This window comes from Podarcis raffonei, chromosome 11, assembly GCF_027172205.1.
Source record: "Podarcis raffonei isolate rPodRaf1 chromosome 11, rPodRaf1.pri, whole genome shotgun sequence".
In the NCBI taxonomy this organism is placed as follows: domain Eukaryota; kingdom Metazoa; phylum Chordata; class Lepidosauria; order Squamata; family Lacertidae; genus Podarcis; species Podarcis raffonei.
The window spans coordinates 9,369,396-9,387,856 of record NC_070612.1 but is presented as its reverse complement, the minus strand read 5'-3'; the positions used below and the strand labels follow the sequence as shown (position 1 = coordinate 9,387,856).

Genomic DNA, 18,461 nt, shown 5'->3' with positions numbered 1-18,461 from the left:
ACCCTGTCCTGTAGAACCCCTTGCCAATCATAGTTGGGTGGGAGTTATCCCTGTTCCTTTTAGATGTCTTTTAAAAAAACAGTAGAACTCAGACAGGCCTTTGGAATTTGAAATGTCTGTATCAACCAGTGTTTATTGGCGCTGAGAGTTTTTAACCAATGTTATTACTCTGTATTTTTCCTTTGTATGCTTCCTTGCTGTATTTCCTATGAAAGTGTGGTTTGTAAATATTGTAGTTAGTTAAATATAAAACTGCATTTAAAATTGGGAGGCAAGGCTTCATCAACTTCAAGCGCTGATATTCTTTTCTGCACACCTTCAGAAAAAGGAGGGTGAACAGATACTTTTTTTAAAAAAAGTGGCATTTCTTCACTTTGAGATTTCTGAAGGAGCGTCTCCACCCCCATCGTTCTACCCGGGCACGGAGGTCCAGCACCAAGGGCCTTCTGGTGGTTCCCTCACTGCGAGAAGTGAGGCTACAGGGAACCAGGCAGAGGGCCTTCTCGGTAGTGGCGCCTTCCCTGTGGAACGCCCTCCCACCAGATGTCAAAGAGAACAACAACTACCAGACTTTTAGAAGACATCTGAAGGCAGCCCTGTTTAGGGAAGATTTTAATGTTTGATGTATTACAGTATTTTAATATTTTTTTGGAAGCTGCCCAGAGTGGCTGGGGTATAAATAATAAATTATTATTATTATTATTATTATTATTATTATTATTATTATTATTTAATATACGTACGTCTTTCTCAAGCCAGATCTCTGGCTAAATTCGAATAAACAAAGGCTGGAGGGTCTAGGCATTTGTTGGTGCCATAAAACCCTTTTTTGTAATATCTTTCCCCACCCACCCTCACAGCCATTTGATGAGGATTCAAAATGAACCTCTGCGTCTGATAAGAAGCAGCATACGTGTAAATCAATAACTTTATATTCCTCTCTTCATTAAGGCGAACCCATACAGGAAACCAATTCACCTCACTCTCTGAAAAAGGATGTCGAAAACATGGGAAAAGGTAAAAGAGAGAGAAATTATATATAGATAAATAGCTCTCGATCTATCGTTGTCATGTGGCCCTTTGTTTTAGCAGCAATACAAAGACAATTGAGGGGATTTTTCTTTTCTTGTCTTTTTTTATTCTCCGCCATATTTTAAGCTTGACAAGGAACATATGAATAATATATGGACCTTTTGTGTGGCTATAATTGAGATTAATGCATATGTATCAATCAATACATGACACTGTACTATAATACTTTAAAATAATATATTGCATTGATTTATATTCATGGATTTCTGCACAAAATCTATCCTGGGCCTAAGCAAGACTCTCCACCATGGACACCCTTAAATTGCCACCACCAACACAAACAAGTCTTTGTAATAATGGATTGCGTGGATAAGCAGACTCTCAAGATTTATTTCAGCTGATTAGTAGAAAAATATCTCCTTTCCTCTTGCTCTAGAAGAACTTCAGAAGGTCTTGTTTGAGCAGATAGACTTGCGGCGGAGGCTAGAACAAGAATTCCAGGTCCTGAAAGGAACCGCCTCTTTCCCTGTATTCAGTAAGAAAAACATTTCTGTTGTTAATTTTTCTTACTTTATCTCTGTATATTTAAGTGTATGTGAATAACGCTCAAGAGCATCGATTAGTACCAGAGGAGGGTGTTACTTTAGGGGCAAATAGGACCATTGCTGTCAACTTACAGATTTGAAAATAAGGGACCAGCAGCCTCGAAAATAAGGGATCAGCAGCCAAAATAAGGGATCAACAATTACTTTGATGAAATACATATTTTGTTGCGTGCAAATGACTTTAGATACCTATTAGGTCCATAAATTACCATATAGCATATATTCAACACAAAAAAAACAGCAACAATTTGTTGTTGACAAAGGACAGCTGGACATAGAAAGGGCCCCATTACCTTCAGTAGCTTATTTAAGGGACATCATCAATAAGGGACAGCAGAGGGCCTTGGCGCTGGGATAAGGGACTGTCCCGCCAAATAAGGGACGCTTGACAGCTATGAATAGGACACTGCCCCACCAAGCTCATTCTGTGGGTTTTTTAAAAGATATTTATTAGAATTTTACAAAATGAAAAAAGAAAAATACAAAATAAAAATAATTAAAAAACAATTCCCTCTTTCCATCACTTTCTTTCATTTGCTTATTTCCCAGACCTCCTCACACCTCCCTTTTTGTATTCCAGTACAATTTGTTAGTTCAGCAAATCCTTCCCCTCTTTGTTTATCCTTATCCTTAATCTTAAAATAATGTCACCTTAATCTAATATCATCTTATCTTGTAAACAACCTTCAAACTTACAACTTAAGTCTTATTCTTACCAACTTCTAATAACCATAATATTCTTTCCTAATTCTTTAAACATTTTTGCTGGGGCCCTGCAATTTCATTTCAACATCCTTCTAACATTCATCAATTTTATAACACAATCTTAGTAACAAACAAAAAAAGAAATAAACACAATCCAGTCTTCATCCAGCGTCCCTTTCTCCTGGTCCCGGGTTTTGTCAGTCCTTTTTATCCCATTGATCTGGCGCATTAACCTGGTAACCTTATATCCGAGGCCCTTAAGTCTCTTCCATGTCCCTTCCGCGGCTCTTCTTCATATTCTCCTTTCACTCGTGGGAACTCCAGCTTAATATTGTTTTTGACCCTTTTCAGTAAATCTGCCCCTTTTCTATACTCCAAACTCAACTCCATGTGATGTTTAACAACATGTTTCAAGATCCTTCCAAAATTGAAAGCCCCCACAGCTCCAAACCTCTCACGGCCCATTGCCAGACTCGGGAAGTCCAGACATCCCTGCGCAGGGGGATCAATCCAACCCCCCATTTCCACGCCAATCCAAACTTTATCTTCCCAAGTCTGGTTTTTTCCAAGTTCATTTGTCAAGTCCAAAAGCTCATGTTCCTGCAGGTCCGCGGCTCCCTCCAACTCTAGCACCCAGGATTCAGCAGCATCCTCTTCTCTCATCTGTTCTGTCAGCCGACCAAGCTCATTCTGCCCTCAAACAGCCTCCTACCTGCCTGGTGTCTTGCCGAATGCAAGGTAGTTTTTTTTAAAAAGAGATTCAGAGGCAATACAAAACCCAAGCGAGTGAGAAGATTTAAGATTTTATTCTAAACGGAAAGCAATATATATACATCACCAAGCAAGCATTTCAAGCTGCCACTTGGAAACCCTCAAGAAGTGGCGAAGTGACTCCCCCAAGTAGTCTCAGGTTGCACAGCCCCATGGCCATCAGTCCGTCCACCAGCTTCTCAGAACTCGGCCCAAAGTCATCTGATTTATAGGTAGCTAACCTGTTAGCCTGCGTGGCTTGCCTGACTGGCTAGTGCTACTAGCAACATGCAGATTATTCATTAGCTGCCTCTCCCAATGCCTCACTTTCTTCAAACAATGTCCAACATCAAAAGAAGGTACCCAGTAATATCACTTCCTTCCCTTCCAACAGATTAGGGCAGGCTTCCTCAAACTCGGTCCTTCAGATGTTTTGAGACTACAATTCCCATCATCCCTGACCACTGGTCCTGCTAGCTAGGGATCATGGGAGTTGTAGGCCATAAACGTTGAGGGCCGAGTTTGAGGAAGCCTGGATTAGAGCAGCGGTTCTCAACCTGTGGGTCCCCAGGTGTTTTTGGACTACAACTCCCATCATCCCTGAGCTCTGGCCTTGCTAGCTAGGAGTGATGGGAGCTGTAGTTCAACAACATTTGAGGACCCACAGGTTGAGAAAGGCTGTATTAGAGCATTAAAGGCTGTTCTTCAGCCATCAAAGAGTTTAGAGAGAGGGAAGCAAACAGGAGCGGGAATGGTAACCATGTTAGAGCACTAGCTCCTCGAAATACAATTATCTTCCGGATCGATTTGCCCATACACCTGGCTTCTTATCTACAGCCAGTCCAGGGGTGGTGATGGTCGTCTCCTTCCTTCTCCTTAGTCAGTATTGCCTCAGTATTGCCTCCTTAGTCTCAGTGTTGCCTCATGACCCAGAAGCTGTACGCCGGCTCCCTTAGCCAATAAAGCGAGATGAGCGCCACAACCCCAGAGTTAGCCACGACTGGACCTAATGGTCAGGGGTCCCTTTACCTTTACCTTTTTAAAGGTACCCCTGCCCGTACGGGCCAGTCTTGACAGACTCTGGGGTTGTGCGCCCATCTCACTCAAGAGGCCGGGGGCCAGCGCTGTCCGCAGACACTTCCGGGTCACGTGGCCAGCGTGACAAGCTGCATCTGGCGAACCAGCGCAGCACATGGAATGCCGTTTACCTTCCCGCTGGTAAGCGGTCCCTATTTATCTACTTGCACCCAGGGGTGCTTTCGAACTGCTAGGTTGGCAGGCGCTGGGACCGAGCAGCGGGAGCGCACCCCGCCGCGGGGATTCGAACCGCCAACCTTTCGATCGGCAAGCCCTAGGCGCTGAGGCTTTTACCCACAGTGCCTGTGATTAACTCTGGCTCCACCTACTGTCTGCCTCTCAGCCTTCTCCCCTACCTTTTCCCAGTGGGCACCAGTCACCACCGCAGCGGGTACAAAAAATGTTACAGGTTGGAGACTTTACCCCAGCTGAGCCAGGAACCTGCTAGCGGAGCTGAAAGTAAACTGCTCACCCCAGTGAATCTCGCCATAGGATCGCCGCCTTAATTTATACCATACCTTTGTAGTACAAAAAGTGCCTAAAAAACCAGAATGACGTGGGGAGGTGGGGACCTTCAGCCTCAGCAAAAGATAATGTGCAATTTAGAAAAGCAGCAATGTCAAGTGAAGAAAACTGAGAACAGTTTAAGAAATGACAACAGTAAACAGCTGCAGTTCAAAGAGCTTAGGGAAGAAGGCTGGTTTCCAAAGCGCTGTTGTACATTGCCTTAAAGGTAAAGGTAAAGGTAGCCCTGCCCGTACGGGCCAGTCTTGACAGACTCTAGGGTTGTGCGCCCATCTCACTTAAGAGGCCGGGGGCCAGCGCTGTCCGGAGACACTTCTGGGTCACGTGGCCAGCGTGACAAAGCTGCATCTGGCGAGCCAGAGCCGCACACGGAAACGCTGTTTACCTTCCCGCCAGTAAGCAGTCCCTATTTATCTACTTGCACCCGGGGGTGCTTTCGAACTGCTAGGTTGGCAGGCGCTGGGACCGAGCAACGGGAGCGCACCCCGCTGCGGGGATTCGAACCGCCGACCTTTCGATCGGCAAGCCCTAGGCGCTGAGGCTTTTACCCACAGCGCCACCCGCGTCCCGTACATTGCCTTACCTGCCAGGTAATGTTATCACGGCAGCTTGGCATTCAGCCATCTGCATTCCCCCATGTTTCCTTTTGGTACCACAGTAAAATTTAAGACTTGCCTCCCCTTCATGTAACTAAAGCCTGCAATGAAACCACACAAAATACAATCTGAATGAAAATGGATAGTCATGCGCTGCTGACCAAGGAAGTGGTGGCGATGGCGTTCGCCAGCTTGAAGAATGTGTGGTCTTGCTGCACCACAAAGCAGTGGTCAATTTTGCTCCAGATTAAAATAGAACATAAATACCAGGCTATAAACAACTATGGAGAACTAAGGAGTGGGAACATTCAATGCCTGCTTTATAGTTTTGCAGCCAGGTCCTAAGAGTATTGACTCAGGTGCAAGTCCCATAATTGGTTGGGACCTACTCCCAGATTAGGATTAAAGGTAAAGGTACCCCTGCCCGTACGGGCCAGTCGTGTCTGACTCTAGGGTTGTGCGCCCATCTCACTTAAGAGGCCGGGGGCCAGCGCTGTCCGGAGACACTTCTGGGTCACGTGGCCAGTGTGACATCGCTGCTCTGGCGAGCCAGAGCCGCACACGGAAATGCCGTTTACCTTCCCACTAGTAAGCGGTCCCTATTTATCTACTTGCACCCGGGGGTGCTTTCGAACTGCTAGGTTGGCAGGCACTGGGACCGAACAACGGGAGCGCACCCCGCCGCGGGGATTCGAACCGCCGACCTTTTGATCGGCAAGCCCTAGGCGCTGAGGCTTTTACCCACAGCGCCACCTGCGTCCCTAGATTAGGATTAAGTGTGGATAAATTTGCATGTACTCACAGCTGGATGTTATATGCATTTACTCGGACAGAGATCCTGCTGCAATTCTAAATTCTGTACACATTTACTTGGAAGTAAATCCTATAGAACTTCATGAGGCTTTGTTCCGGACAGATTGTGTTCCCGGTCCATCTTACTCAGTTTAGTGTGCAGAGAATTGTGGGCAAAGACGAGCAGGACATTTTAAGTGCAGCTGAAGTTATTTAATAAAGGCGGTGTTGTCGCCCTGATATCACAGTGATATTTTCATGCCCTGGAGTGATGAGCCCTGAATTTTCTGCGAGCTTCCAGCATATCAGGGAAAAGCCATGTGTGGTGGTAGGTCTATTGGCTAGCACCTGTAACATCACTCTGCAGATCGTTCCCACTCGTGTAATCCATCAGAATAAGAAACTTTTAATGTTGTGTTTCTATTCTACTGGTTTGTTTGTTTTTAATTATTATTTTTAAAAATCCTCTTGCCCTGTAATGATTCTTAATGGAGCTTCCTTCTTTTGCCCCCATGTAGATAATTTTCAAGACCAGATGAAGCGGGAGTTGGCCTACAGAGAAGAAATGGTTCAACAGTTACAAATTGTAAGACAGTGTTCCCTGCTAAAAAAATGTTGAGCTCTATGTGCTATTGTGGTTTCTTTTCTCTTCTCTTCTCTTCTCTTCTCTCACTTCAGTTTTTGAAATCATCATTTTATTTGTATGCCACCTTTCCATAGTTGAAGCTATGCTCAAGGCGGCTCACAACAAGACAAGATTTACATAATTACAAACATAACAGAAGTCATAAATAATAAATAAACACATCAAAAAGTACACAACCAAATGGAAACAAGTTGCCCGTAAACCATAAGATCTAAAACTAAAGTTAAAACAATAATATCAATAACAGCAACAAGCTCTCTCAACCTCCCGCCCAAGAATCTGTTCAACAGCCTCAGCTTTTGTAGCTGGAGTCAGTCCGCACTCCACTCTCCCCGGCCAGATGGGAAAAGGCCAGTCAGGCAGGGTGCAGGTCTTCCCGGGCTCACAGCCAAGATGGACTCATTTAAAACAACACAGATAAAAATTAAAAACAAGTTAAAAGCAGCTGCGGTCCTTGTGAAGCCTATCAGGCCCCACCCCAAGGTCCTTCAGGCCCTCAGCAGGCAGTCCTCCTCTTAAATAATCTCTTAAATAAGTTGGAAAGATGGTTAAGAAGGTGGGCGGCAGGTCATTCATATAAGAATTTGAGGTGGGCTGAGCATAGGAACCCTGAGACCCCTTCTGTGTGCAAAGCATTCTGATACATGGATAGTGAGCTCCATTCTCCAAGCGTGGAGATCCTTATGTAGGCAAAAGAGCACAAAGCAAAAGAGGATGGTTCAAACGAGCTCTGGTGGAACCCAAAGCTTTGCAGAAGTTCCAGATGATATAGATAGATAAATGATAGATAGATAGATGATAGATGATAGATAGATAGATAGATAGATAGATAGATAGATAGATGATAGATAGATGATAGATGATAGATGATAGATGATAGATGATAGATAGATATAGATAGATAGATGATAGATAGATGATAGATAGATGATAGATAGATAGATAGATAGATGATAGATAGATAGATGATAGATGATAGATAGATAGATAGATGATAGATAGATAGATAGATAGATAGATAGATAGATAGATAGATAGATAGATAGATGATAGATATAGATAGATAGATGATAGATAGATAGATAGATAGATAGATAGATAGATAGATAGATAGATAGATGATAGATAGATAGAGATAGATAGATAGATAGATAGATAGATAGATAGATAGATAGATAGATAGATGATAGATAGGAGATAGGAGATAGATAGGGGTGGGGTGGGGATTTAAAACCCAAGGAGAACTGAACGAGGCCAATGAGCACAGAATGCTGGTGGACTTTTAGAGTGGGGAAACTGGAAAATACACACACATCAGAAGGGCCATAGCTCAGTAGTAGAGCATCTGCCTTGAATTCAAAGGTCCCCAGCATTTCCGGAGTAGAGCTAGGAATGTCCCCTGACTGAAACCACAGAGAGTGGCTGCCAATCATTGTAGACAGTGTTGAATCAGTTGGACCACTTGTTTGATCTGTTGCTGAGCTATGGTGCTTCTCAAGTTAAACCAGTAGGTGCAATACTGATTTGGGCTAAGATAGGGTCATCACCAAGTTGGCACAACTTGCAGGAGAAGTCTTCTGCAACCCAGGAAGCATAATAAAGTTTACCTTGTAATTCCAAACAGTCTGCAGATGTTGATGCCAACACTTAAGAGCTAGAATTTTCTCTCGGCAACATATCAATCTCCCAGCGCCCCCTTCTGCCTCCACCTTATCACTACACCCTCCAGCAGAGGAGGGAGTTTAAAGCTTGCAATTAAAAAAAACAACCCTGGATCAATAAGGTTTCATTTTCAGCTTTTGTCCACCGTGGACTTGTAAAGATTCTTTTTTACGATTTCCTGAGCAACTGACTTCCTTGGCTTCCCCAATAATTGGGAAATTGGCAAGACAGTCTCTCTTCTCCCCTGTACATCCTTTGCCGCAGGAAATGATATGCTCTCAAACTAAAGCAGGCAATGAACATGAGGTGAGGCTGCATATGAGGACGACTTCTTGCAAGGAACAATCTCTTCCCATGTGGTGTAGCGGTTAGAGGGTTGGGCTGAGAGCTGGGAGACCAGGGTTCAAATCCCTTCGCAGCCACGAAGTTTCAAGTGTGGCCCTAAGCCCAGACATTGTCTCTCAGCCTTACCCTCACAGGGTTGTTGTGAAGACAACATTAGGAAGCAGAGAACCACAGAACACCTTGAGTTTATTGGAGGCAAAGGTGGACTTTATTATCATTTGACTGTGTATGTTTTGGGGAGCGTGGATTCCTTGAGGGTGCAGTTCAGAACATGGTTAAAGGTAAAGGGACCCCTGACCATTAGGTCCAGGTGCGGATGACTCTGGGGTTGCGGCGCTCATCTCACTTTATTGGCTGGGGGAGCCACCGTACAGCTTCCAGGTCATGTGGCCAGCATGACTAAGCCGCTTCTGGCGAACCAGAGCAGCGCACGGAAACGCCGTTTACCTTCCCGCCGTTGTGGTACCTATTTATCTACTTGCACTTTGACGTGCTTTCGAACTGCTAGGTTGGCATGAGCAGGGACCGAGCAGCGGGAGCTCACCCCGTCACGGGGATTCGAACCGCCGACCTTCTGATCAGCAAGCCCTAGGCTCTGTGGTTTAACCCACTGAGCCACCCGCGTCCCTCAGAAGAACATGGTTACGAGGGAGTAAATCCCTGAGGGAGTGAAATAATGACTGACAACTGGGAAGCAGGGCCGAATGCTGGGCGGAGTTAGTGTGAGTGACAGGTAGAAAGTGCAAGAGGGAAAAACAGCAGTTGAAAGGGGGGAAGTGGTTGAGAGAGACAGGAATGAGATCATCGAGAAAAAGAGAATGGAAGTATATGTAAAAGTTAGCTCCGATAGGTCAGAATTCCATATAAAATGACTACTTATTGTGGATGTCAAATATATATCTAAGTTTTAACCGCCCAGGCCCAAAGTTGCTATTTCCATTGGAAAGAAAGCTCCCAGTGATGCCAATGGGAGCTTTTTCCATATATATGTAATCCAAAAAGCAGCTTTGAGGAGCATTTTTTCTTCAGAGCTGTGGCAGTGGATGCGGAAGGGCTGAACTCTCCCTTCCCACTCATCACAGTCTCCACCAGGTCCTTCTACACCTGCTAGCTTGGCTCTTAAAATAAATTAAATACGCTAGTGCATATGATGCAACTTGCAGACTGACTGAACATCCGATCACAGGGGAAATAGATATATTGATGATGAAAGTGAAGAAGAGCCCTTTTTGGCAATGTGGAATAGATGCGGGATAGAGGGGCTTGATCAGGGGGCTTTGGTTTATGATTTGGGGTATAGTAGTAGTAGTAGTAATAAATTCTATTGTTTAAAGTAGTAGTAATAATAATAATAATAATAATTATTATTATTATTATTATTATTATTATTATTATTATTATTATTATTATTTCTGTGTTTATGCTCTAGCCACTCTGGGCACATTCTAACACATATGAAAACATCATAAAACATTTAACATTGAAGACTTTGCTTTTGGTTTTGTCTGTGAAGTATTGGGAGATGCAATAGTTGCAGCAGATTCTGTCTCTCCCGTGATGTCTCCATGGGCGAAGTGGAATTTCCCACGGTGATTTTAGGTGTGAACACAGGGAGAGACACTTTCACAAGAACACACAGCAGGGTCTGAGATGCCTCACAGGCCACCAGGTGTCCATGCAGACTGTTCTAGAGGCATGGGGTGGTATCCAGCTAATGTTTACTGAGAGTAGACCCTCTGAAATTAATGGGCCTAAGTTAGCCATGCCCATTAATCTCAATGAGCTCATTCTGGGTAAAAGGGCGCATTCACAGCACACTTTGAAAGCACTATGGTACCACAGTTGTGGCTTCCCCCAAGGAATTATGGGGGCTGAAGTTTATTAAAGGTGCTGTGAGTTGTTAGGAGACCCCTGTTCCTTTCCCACAGCTGTCATTCCCCAGAGTGGTTTATCAATCAATCAATCCCTCTTCCTGGGGAACTCTTAATTTTGGAAAGCCGGATTTTTCAACCTCAGAGAACCTTTTCTTTCTCCCCCTGAGGTAGAAGTGACAATTTGGTTTACTAATTCATCCCACACATGTTCCCACTCAATATTGTTAGTTGGTTTTGGTTTTTAGCAATTGCTTCCTTGTAAATTGCTTAGTTCGCTTTCGTTGTGGCAAGCATCCCACAACAAGGAAGAACATGACGTGTCGTGTGAAGCTGATGTCTCTGTGTGGAGTTCAGCTGACCCACCAATTCCCTGGGTCTTCTTTAAGCTGGGAGCAAGCCCCATCGATTCAGTGGGGCTTGCTTCTGAGAAAAGATGCATAGAATCATGCTGTTAGAAAGCCACTCTTTTTTTTTCTTAACATACTCTGTATTACGCTGACGAAAATACCGTACTTTTCGCTCTATAAGACGCACCAGACCACGAGACGCACCTAGTTTTTGGAGGAGGAAAACAAGAAAGAAAATATTCTGAATCTCAGAAGCCAGAACAGCAAGAGGGATCACTACGCAGTGAAAGCAGCAATCCCTCTTGCTGGTCTGGCTTCTGGGATAGCTTACGCAGCCTGCATTCTCTCCATAAGACGCACACACGTTTCCCCTTACTTTTTAGGAGGGAAAAAGTGAGTCTTATAGAGCAAAAAAACCCAAAAAACAGTACTTGCCTGCCTTATAGGGCTGCTGTAAGAGTCACCTGGGAAGCATCTGGCTTAGCCTTGATTTAAAGTCCTGTCTCTGATTGATATCTCCTCCTCGGTATCTCATCCTCACATTGAGGCATTTTCTATATCTTTGCAGATTCCCTATGCAGCAAGCTTGATCAGGAAAGAAAAACTCGGCACGCATCTCAGCAAAAGCTAAAGGGAAAGGTGAGTGGTAGTCTAGAGTGGCTGAGGCTGTGTGCCCAACACACATTTAAGCGGCACACAAAACACTACCAAGCCATTCTACATTCTAAATCTTATATTAATATTCCAAAAATTGAGTGAACGAGGTACAAGATCTGCTACAAAAGCCACAAACAGAAAACTCATTTGAATTGTGTCCAAAAGGAAGATTCGGTCTTTAAAGTTCCTTTAGCCAGTATCCTGTAGATATCAACAAAGGTAAGTTTGATCAAAGTGTCGGCGATGTTACGCTCAAGGCTGACACTTCAATATCTACAGAAGCCTGGCTAAAGGAAGACTGAATCTTCCTTTTGGACACAATTTGAATGAGTTTTCTGTTTATGGCTTTTGTAGTAGATCTTGTACCTCGCTCTCTCAATTTTTGGATTATTAATATAAGATTTAGAACGTAGAATGGTTTGGTAGTGTTTGGTGTGCTGCTTACGTGCTGCTTTCTTCATACTGGTCTACAACGAGAATTAGCAGCATAGGTTCATTTCTTCAACCCACATTCAAAGCACATGGCTTCCTGCAAAGGATCCTGGGAACTGTAGTTTGTTAAGGATGTTGGGGGTTGTAGCTCTGTAGGGGGTGAACTACAGTTCCCAGAAGCCTTCCCAAGGGAGGAGCAATATACTTTAAGCCTCTGTCGCTGCTAACTGCTGCTGCGGTGGTGGTTCTAGTGGAAGAGGAATCGTGACTCCTTAGTCCACAGCAAGGATGAGGACTCCATCCCCTGTGGCACTATCTGGGAATCCTCTGCTTGTTGAATAAACAAGCTTTTCCCAGAGAGAAACCTACCAGATAAGCTAAGCAGAGGAAGGGGTTGGTTACACTAGCATGCATGGCTAAAGGGTTGTTCTGCCATGCTGATTCTGGAAAAATTCAGAAAAACTACAATTGATCCGAATGCCACAAACTAGTGTGCAGCCTTCTGAGTCCACCAAAACTCTTTTATCAAACCTAATGCTCAACAAACTGGGAAGGGAGGATGAGAAAAAGGGCTGGCTTGATAGGAAAGCTCATAATGTGGTCTAAAAAGGCCTTTTTGTCATAAAACCTTAAGAGGGACATGTCTTGGGGATTGTCACGAAGAGCATCTTCATGTCAGAATTGACCACTGCACTGTGGATGTTAAATTCACGGCATGAACTTTATGACCTCGATTCTTGCTAGTTCTTGAAACAAGGGAGGCAAATTACCGTATTTTTTGCTCTATAAGAGTCACTTTTTCCCTCCTAAAAAGTAAGAGGAAATGTGTGTGCGTCTTATGCAGGCTGCACACCTATCCCAGAAGCCAGAACAGGAAGTGGGATTGCTGCTTTCACTGCACAGCGATCCCTCTTGCTGTTCTGGCTTCTGAGATTCAGAATATTTTTTTTCTTGTTTTCCTCCTCCAAAAATTAGGTGCGTCTTGTAGTCTGGTGCGTCTTATAGAGCAAAAAATACGTTCTCTAGGAATTCTTAGATGGACAAGTTGAAATAACTTACAGTAGCTTCCCAAGAACACAACCAAAATTTCAAAGCTTAGCTAGGTCCTACCACTGAGCCAATGTTTCAGAGATGCCATCTCTCTCTGCTGTATTCTGCCCATCCCCTCGGTCACTTCTTCCCTCCATTCATGTGAGTGTGGGGACACCCACACACTTTGCTTTCCCATAGGTCACCTCTGTGCCTTTTTAAAATTCGAAGGTATCCCTTGAAACATTTTCTGCACCAGAAAATAATTCCACGAGGGTGCAAGGACAGCTGTGAGTTCATTTGATCACAGTTTGTAGCACAATTCAGCATCCTAAATTGACCCACAGCATTAAGTTGTGTCAACATGGCTTTACTGGAGCCCTTTGAAATAAAGATCTCACACTAAATTGGCGTGTAATTCAGAATTAGCTGGATATGTACCAAAGTAGGCTCGCGAGTGATGATTCATCTACATGACATTCCCATTCCATGAAGTCAAATTCATTAGTATAATCCTAAATACCTAAGGAAACATTTAGATCAGGGGTGGGGAATTTGTGACCTTCCAGATGCTAATGTTCTACATCCTCCAGATGTTGACCATTCCCACCAACCCTGGCCATGCTGGGTGGGACTGTTGGGAGGTAGGAACCCAACAACATCTGAAGAGCCACAGGTTCCCAACCCTTGTTTTAGGTCTTGTCCCAATCGCTTCTCAGTCTTTCAGCTGAGATCAAGCATAGATTTTGTTTTATGTATATAAATGGATACATGGGAATGTGAGTTATATGACTTCCAACCATTTGTCCACCTAACGTGATATGTCTACTCTAATTGACAGCAGCTCTCCAAGGTCTCCAGGAGAGGTTCTTCCAATCACCTGATCCTTTTAACTGGAGATACCAGAGTTTGAACTTGGTATCTCCTCCAGGCAATGCATAGAATCATCACATTGTAGAGTTGGAAGGGACCACAAGGCTCATATGGTCCTACACCCTGCTGTAGCGTTCCCAAAGCAAGGAAGGATTGGACTCTGATTAATAAAATACACACGAGGCTTGACAGCAAGACTCTGGGCGGAGTGCGTATAATAATAATTCCTGTCCACCCCTCGGCCCAGGTCGTTTTATTCACAAAAGAACTTTTTACACAGTGTTCGTAAGAACCAATCAGATTTCCTCTGAGCATTTCAAAAACCCCACGTGGGGACAAAGTTAACGTTAAAACTACAAAGAGCTAATTTGAGCATGCACAGTAGTCCAGAGTAAATAAAAGAGGAAGCAAGGAGGAATGCTTTTAGGAAACCCCAGAGGTCATAAACAGGAGAGGCAGGATTTACCATCTCCTTGCGAGCTCTCTTCCTGGCCCTTAGATTAACAAAACTAACAATAGCTACATCAAAGAAGCTACCTGCTATCTTTATGATCCAGGATGCCCAGTGAAGCAACTGGCCTGTGTTTTAGAATGCTTATACGTGCCTGTCGGGTGTAGAGAAAGCAAATGGTAGAGATGGAGAGGCTTGTGGGATTTGATCAGAAATTATTGTCAAGGAATCAAACCCATTCAATGCAATGCTTTCATCGCGGACACAATGGCTTGATGCATATTTTATCATTCCTCATAGCGATCCCACCTGACCCCCACACTCTGGGTATTTGCACCCCTACACCCTGCAAAGCAGGAATCTTTGGCCCAACGTGGGGCTTGAACCCACGACCTGAGATTAAGGGTCTCGTGCTCTACCAACTGAGCATGTGCTCCTCCACTTCATTAAGACACCTGCAGCCAATGTACATGGTCGTTTGCATTCTTTTTGTTCCGAGAGCCAGCAAACAAAAACAAACGCCCTGCTCTAAATAGATCTATCTATTCTTGGTAATAATCCCAGCGGTTTCTCTGCTTGGATGGTTTAGTTAGCATTTAAGCGAACACTAATCTTTGAAAAGCACTGCTGTCTACTTTTTTATATTAAAAAAAAATCAGGCTGCCTGCAGGGGAGGCATGTCAGCGACAACAGACCCAGCATGAGAAATTTATCTCCTGTGCTTTTCACTTTCTGCATATCTAAGCACGCTGCCTCTCTTACTTGCTCAAGCAATTCTGTGCAACAGGTAAACCTCCCAGCCAAATGCAGCCTGCCAGCCTTGCATTGTACAGTGGTACCTCGGGTTACATACGCTTCAGGTTACAGACTCCGCTAACCCAGAAATAGTGCTTCAGGTTAAGCACTTTGCTTCAGGATAAGAACAGAAATCGTGCTCCAGCGGCACGGCGGCAGCAGGAGGCCCCATTAGCTAAAGTGGTGCTTCAGGTTAAGAACAGTTTCAGATCTCCAGAACAAATTAAGTACTTAACCAGAGGTACCACTGTATAGCCTGGCAGAAGCTGACAGTCCCCTTATTTTTTGCAGTGTGGGCCCAGCAGGATTTGGCCTACAAGGGCCAGAGACCAGGTTGGGCACAAGTCAAGGTCTAGATCAGTGAACATAGAAAAAGCGAGCAGAGACTGGGATACAGGTGAGGTCAAGTAGCTGGCCACATTCTCTACAGCAGCTGCTCTGATAAGCTTCTCAGACTAAGGTACTGAGCTCATGTTAACTCAAGCCTATTTTGGCTCCTCTAATTGCCTGGTCCAGTTGGGCTCATGAGGGCAGTACAACCCTCTCTGGTCATTCTCTGGGTGGCATTGCAGAGCAGGGACTATCAGTCTCATCCCTAATTCTGCGCGATTGCTCGAACAGAGCAGCAATCAACTGCACAGAGGTGTGTGAGAGAGAGCCTTTCACACAAATTCCTTTGCCTTGAATTTGCTTGGAGGGAAACATCGATTCATATGGTGTCAGATTTACAATTCGAGCACAATTCAAAGTGTTGGTGCTGACCTTTAAAGCCCTAAACGGCCTCGGTCCAGTATACCTGAAGGAGCGTCTCCATCCCCATTGTTCTACCGGGACACTGAGGTCCAGCACCGAGGGCCTTCTGGAGGTTCCCTCACTGCGAGAAGCCAGGTTACAGGGAACCAGGCAGAGGGCCTTCTCGGTAGTGGCACCCACCCTGTGGAACACCCTCCCACCAGATGTGAAAGAGAAAAACAACTACCAGGCTTTTAGAAGACATCTGAAGGCAGCCCTGTTTAGGGAAGCTTTTAATGTTTAATAGACTATTGTATTTTAATATTCTGTTGGAAGCTGCCCAGAGTGGCTGGGGAAACCCAGCCAGATGGGCGGGGTATAAATAAATTATTATTATTATTATTATTATTATTATTATTATTATTATTATTACCCATTTAAAATAAGCTGAAATGTTAAATCCTGCCTGCGTTTGAATCTGTGTGCATAGTTTTTATTTCGGCATGCCACTCAAGGAACACGTCCAACTTCAGCCCACTCTGGGCAGCACTGGGCTGTGCGGCAAATCAGCACTACCCTGGAAAATGGGACCCCCTTCTGTGGATGCTGAATAATAATAATAGTAATAATTATTGGCTTCCAACAGAATATTAAAATACAGTCATGCATCAAACATTAAAAGCTTCCCTAAACAGGGCTGCCTTCAGATGTCTTCTAAAAGTCTGGTAGTTGTTGTTGTTCTCTTTGACATCTGGTGGGAGGGCGTTCCACAGGGCAGGTGCCACTACCCAGAAGGCCCTGTGCCTGGTTCCCTGTAACTTGGCTTCTCGCAGAGAGGGAACCGCCAGAAGGCCCTCAGAGCTGGACCTCAGTGTCCAGGCAGAACGATGGGGGTGGAGATGCTGCTTCAGATATGGGACAGATTCAGGGTTTCCACTTCTGTGTTCTGTGAATGATGGCAGTTTACCCTCCTGCTCTGGAGGGTAGGCTTCAAATTACAAAAAAGGAAATTCCTGCTCAACATCAGGAAGAACTTTCTGACAGTGAGAGCTGTTCAATGGTGGAATGGTCTTCTTCAGAAGGTGGTGGATTCTCCTTCATTGGAGTTTTTTAAGCAGAGGTTGGATGAGCATCTGTCATGGATGCTTTAGCTGAGATTCTTGCATTGCAGGGGGTTGGACTAGATGACCCTGGGGTCCCTTCCAACTCTACAATTCTATGATTCTATGACTGTCAGAACAATTTCATTGGTGGATCTGCCTACGCTTGCTAAGCCTTGCCAACTTGCTCTAGCCAAGGGAGATAAGGCTTTCTTCTTATTTTTGTTATTGCTGTCAGTGGGAGAGAATTGTCAAATTATGGACGGTCATAGCCAAGATTTATGTAATTAAATCAAATCATGTTATTGATTTATAGCCTGTGCTAATATTTTCTTTTCTGTCGCCTTATAGCAGGAGCGCAGGATCCTCTGATAAGAAACTACCCACCCATCGCTTTGATTTCAGACTTATTTGAAGACTGAAAATGGAAGGGCTTTGGGTGTTTTTTAAAAAAAATAAGGAAGAAACAAAAATAAATCAGGTTCCATTGAACCCAAGGACAAGTGACCTCAAAGCTTCATGGACAACCATGTAAATTAGAATGTAGCAGACATTTATTAATTTCAAAAGAAGAAGAGGAAGAGGAGGAAGAAGAAGAGTTTTAAAAAAGGTGGAACAATTCAAGAATGCCTGTCTTGGATCTTTTTGGTGGTACCAGAGTTTGGTTTGGTGTTTCTAGAAGGACTCCTCTACTTGATAGAAACTGTGAAAAGGCTTTCTGACCCAGTCATGTGGTTAAACCCACACAAAAGACCCTCCCAAGGCTTCACAGTGCAGTGTCACAAAAGCACGTGGAGAGTTCAGCTTGTTTTGCTTTTGAAGAGTGATTCTTTTGTGGAAAGGAACGTGATTCAGAAGGGGGGGGGGAGAACAAACTTGGGCTAGCGTGACATTGAGATGTATTGATGGAAGAGCATTAGCCATACCCAGCGCTTTCTGAAAGCAGACTGGGAAATTCAAGGATCCTCATCCGCTCAACCACCTTTTCCCAGACTCTCTCCGTTCTCTCCCAGTATTTTGCCTGCTGTATGAATGAAGATTGTACTCTTCTGGAAATATTTTACAATTTATTATTGAGTGTAATTAAAAATATAACCCCTGAGATTAAAAGGAAAAAAAGGTATTTAACTCTGTTGTAGTTTCTTTAACATTCATGTGGATAAAAAAAAGTCTATAATAAAAACAGAAAACTATATGACGTAATAGTTGGTGCTTTCCTGCAAGTCAGCTGTTTCATTCATTTGCTTAATCTTGCTCCTCGCCCTGTTGTTTGTCATGGCAGGTAATAACTGTGTTGGTTGATAAGCTTGAATATGTGTGCAGATATGAAGCTACTGCGGGACGCGGGTGGTGCTGTGGGTTAAACCACAGAGCCTAGGACTTGCCAATCAGAAGGTCAGTGGTTTGAATCCCCGCGACAGGGTGAGCTCCCGTTG

The 18,461-nt window shown here is 44.1% G+C and overlaps 1 protein-coding gene across 1 annotated transcript in view; it reads left to right on the top strand.

Moving 5' to 3' along the window:
- Positions 1–18,122, top strand: part of SKOR2 (SKI family transcriptional corepressor 2) — a 35,914-nt gene extending 17,792 nt beyond the window's left edge. Inside the window, exons 4-8 of the mRNA XM_053409116.1 lie at positions 952–1,017; positions 1,469–1,567; positions 6,601–6,668; positions 11,525–11,595; positions 17,377–18,122. Coding sequence (XP_053265091.1) covers positions 952–1,017; positions 1,469–1,567; positions 6,601–6,668; positions 11,525–11,587 — 296 coding nt within the window. The 3' untranslated portion in view covers positions 11,588–11,595; positions 17,377–18,122. The remainder of the gene's footprint in view (positions 1–951; positions 1,018–1,468; positions 1,568–6,600; positions 6,669–11,524; positions 11,596–17,376) is intronic.
- Positions 18,123–18,461: the final 339 nt, after the last annotated feature.